General features: G+C 40.9%; 2 protein-coding genes across 3 annotated transcripts in view; both read right to left on the bottom strand.

Annotated features, from left to right (window-relative positions):
- Window positions 1-25: 25 nt before the first annotated feature.
- Window positions 26-2731, bottom strand: LOC106942175 (polymeric immunoglobulin receptor-like). Of its 2 annotated transcripts, none has more exons than XM_015025380.1 (4): window positions 2666-2731; window positions 920-1261; window positions 482-805; window positions 26-358 (listed from the first exon to the last, which is right to left on the bottom strand). In XM_015025380.1, the coding sequence occupies exons 1-4, from the start codon at window positions 2703-2705 to the stop codon at window positions 222-224; spliced, it is 843 nt and encodes a 280-aa protein (XP_014880866.1). In that variant the 5' UTR covers window positions 2706-2731; the 3' UTR covers window positions 26-221. The 2 variants fall into 2 exon arrangements, with proteins under 2 accessions (XP_014880866.1, XP_014880868.1); XM_015025382.1 differs by having other exon boundaries at window positions 27-352.
- Window positions 2732-3561: 830 nt separating this feature from the next.
- LOC106942172 (uncharacterized) overlaps window positions 3562-3720 on the bottom strand; it is a 52887-nt gene continuing 52728 nt past the window's right edge. Inside the window, exon 10 of the mRNA XM_015025377.1 lies at window positions 3562-3709. Within this exon, the coding sequence (XP_014880863.1) occupies window positions 3562-3709 (148 nt within the window). The remainder of the gene's footprint in view (window positions 3710-3720) is intronic.

Raw genomic sequence — 3720 nt, forward strand, 5'->3', positions numbered from 1 at the left:
TTGATGCCTGGATCATAATTTTCTCAGTGATCGACTCGACATTATTTGTGTTCCTGGTAATTTTCTCTGTTCTGCAACTTTTTTACAAAAATATTCCAGCGTGCAACAAAAGCAAGTTTTCTGCAAGTCCAACTAAAGCAAAGATGAATCTTTATCTACAGCAGGGGGCCATTCCAGGCCTGGGGGGCCTGCAGCCTAGACGTGTCGCTACATTTCCTCCATCACTCACTGTGGGTTGGTGAACCTTTAGATGTCGAGTTCTCCTGATTCAGACCAGAGGTTTCAGAGGGAAGTGAAGCTGTGAAGCTTCCTGAACTGGAGCTGGAACTGGTTCCAGTTGATGGTGTGGAGGCTGATGCTGGGAGACAGAAGGTTAGAGCTAAAGATGCTGAGGGAGAAATGGATGAAAAAATCATCTGAATGAATATTTATAATAAAAACAGACATTTTGAAGGGTTTTATACTTAAGTTAAAAACTCACCAGTTCTGACAGTGACCTGAAAGTCTCTGTATGAACTACTGGAACCAGTTCCATCCAGTTTACATCGGTACCGACCAGAGTCAGACTGGACCAGCTGTTTGATGGTCACCAACAGAACTGCTCTGGATTTTTGATCTTCATATTTCATATAGTATCTGCTTTTATCAGCTGTGACTCCATCAGTCTGAAGAAGAACTTCATCTTTTCCACATCCTCCTCTGCAGAACTGTCGTTTCCTTCCAGAGCTTTTAAAGGAGCAGGCGACTGTCAGAGAGCTGCCAGCGTCTTTATGGAGGTGAGGAACTTTGCTTCCATCCAGCAGAGCTGATAAAATAATCGCCAGTTAGTTTCTGTTCTGAGCTTGAATCTGTTAATGCAGCAGAAACTGGAGGAGAAAATCAAACTGTTCCTCCTTCCTTCAGTTCAACAGAGACTCACCGTCTACAACAACCAGCCTGAAGTCTTGGAGTGAACCTGATGATGACGAGTCGCCCAAACCACATCGGTACCGTCCTTCATCAGACCGGGTCAGATCTGAGATGCTCACATAGAGAGAAAAAGCAGAAGTAGCTTCTTTAACACATTCAGTTCTGTATCTTCCTCTCTGATCGGTGGGTTGATTTGTTTTAATCAGGATGTTTCCTCCTTCACAGGTTTCCCTGCAGAAGATCTTCCAGGCTCCAGAGAAAGAAACAGCACATTGAACTCTGACCTCTTCTCCAGCTGCTCCATACGTATTTATCAGTGCATTAGCAGAACTGCTGATTCTGTCCTGCAGAGCTGCAGAGAAGAGCAACAAGCCGCTGTTAGTTCTTCCTGTCAGAAACCACAGAGTCATTACTTTTCTGTTTCCATCACACAGAGAGCCACCGAGAGAAAAGTTCACCTGTGACCCTCTGATTTTAATAGTTATGACCCTTCTATTGTTTATTGTTATTAAGATTTCCTTTATTCTGGGCAGCGAGTTCCTCCTCTAAAGTGTTTTATTTCTATTTTATTTCATAGCACCGTTCTGACCGTGTTTTGTTATTTCTTGTTTGGGGCTTGATGTTCTTTAGTTCTTGTGTTCCTGTACTGGTCCTTCACCAGTTCAGCTCAGCTTCAGTTGACTTCAGCAGACACTTTCCATGCTGCCTCTCCATCTGAACACCTCAGAGACCAAAGTCATGCGGTTTAGTCAGATATCTGGTCTGCTATCAAAAGAGCCTCATTCTCATTTCAGACCACAGAAACAGGAAGTCCTCGGTTTGGTTTGTAACTAATTCTTTCCTCAGAACCGGCCACTGCCATCGATGATCCTCTATTAGCTCATCATCATCATCATTTCAAAATGTCCTCATGTTAAACTCTAACTGCTCCGTCTCTGTGCTACCTGTGTTAAAGCTGCTCATCTCATCCTCTGCTTCCATCACTGCCACCTGGATTTGGTTCAGTCAGTTTATAATCTGTAACAAACCGAGTCATCGACTGCCAGCATGCCGACACCTTCTGATGCATCTCTGCTTGAATAAATCACATAAATCAGCTGGTTTTAAAGGAACGTAGGTAACACTTTATTTGAAGGGATGTGCATAAGACTGACATCACGCCTGTCATGAACATAAAGAAGTCTTTATGAATGTTTACGAGTTTTCATGAAGTGTCATTCAGTAAATAATGACACTTTTAATGCAAAGTTGCTCTAAAAGTTACATTGAAAGTCCATTAAAAGTGTCATTATTTACTGAATGACACTTCATGACAGTGTGATGTCAGTCTTATGCACATCCCTTCAAATAAAGTGTTACCGGAACATTTAGTGTTATCATCATGGTGTATTTTCATTATCAGACCAAATATGACCTGATTTTAAAAATCAATGAAACATTGATAATGATGTTTAGATGCTTCATTAAAGTCTGCAGCAGTTAAAGTAAAAGTTAAAGTCTGGTTTCAACAGTTATCGGCTGAATAACTGATCATTTTGTTTCTTATTTTCATGGGAAACTTTTTTGAATCAAGTTAGAAAAACTTGCTGCCTCATTGTTTGTTCCTGTTTTCACCACTATAGATGTTCACTGATGCATTTTTCTGGTTATTATTCTGAACAGACACATTATTAATAAAGAGGCTGTTCCTGTTTAAAGAACTATATTAAAACATCTTTATGCTTTTAGGAAGAACCGAAGGTGAAGATGTACTTACAGAGGAAGAACAAACAGAACAAAGTGTGATGGACGATCATGATGAAGCTCTGATGGTTCCCTGCAGCTAATTTCCTCCTTCAGACAACACAAAGCACCAACCTTCCTGTTTTCTCTTTCTCACATTTCATGCTGGGGGTTTGGTGGTGGAGAATGCAGTGTGTGGGACAGAGATAGAGAGCTGTCCTCACACCTTACTATTTTCATTAATGGTTGAACTGTTAGATGATGTGTGATGTGAAAAAGTGTTTCCGCTGCAGTTTTGTGCTGCAGCGTTTTTCAGTTTAACCCAGCTGTAAAACGCACTCGTTCTATATGGGGGAAATTACTGCCATAAGTCAAGAGCTTATGTTTTCAGTTTGAAAGCAGGATTTCATCTCTCTGCTGTCCTTCAAATATTCTCTGTTCTCCCTCAGATTTTCTCTCTGCACGGATCAAATCTGCCCTGGGATACCTCGCAGTTCAACGAGTACCGTCGCCTAGCAACCGTTTCAGCCAATGAAAAAGAAACATGCTTGTTTTTTGACCAAACAAAAACAAATCAGCACAGATCAGAAATGAATCTAAAAAACAGAATTTAATATAATTCAAGCTGGGAGAAATTATGACATGACAGAAAAATGACAGAGTTTGTTCAGAAATCTCTCTGCTGATATTTACCAGTAGGAAAAAACATAGAAGAAAAACAGAAACTTTTCTCGGGAATTAAAGTGAAGAAGTTTTTCTGCTCCAAAGCTTTAATTCAAGCAAATCAAGAATTTATCATCATAATAAACCAGAAACTTTCTAATGTGTAAAAATCCATTATTAGGTTTTAAAGCAGCTGCAGCTCAGAGTAAAAGCTGAGGCTCAGGTTCTAAATCCAGTTTTCTTCAGGTTTCAGCTTCACAGAACAAACTAAAACCCTGAGATCCAGAACCTGGGATCCAGAACCTGGGATCCAGAACCTGAGATCCAGAACCTGAGATCCAGAACCTGAGATCCAGAACCTGAGATCCAGAACCTGGGATCCAGAACCTGGGATCCAGAACCTGGGATCCAGAACCTGGGATCCAG

Source organism: Poecilia latipinna, unplaced genomic scaffold (assembly GCF_001443285.1).
Source record: "Poecilia latipinna isolate Pla-1442-1.1 unplaced genomic scaffold, P_latipinna-1.0 Scaffold4087, whole genome shotgun sequence".
Lineage (NCBI taxonomy): Eukaryota > Metazoa > Chordata > Actinopteri > Cyprinodontiformes > Poeciliidae > Poecilia > Poecilia latipinna.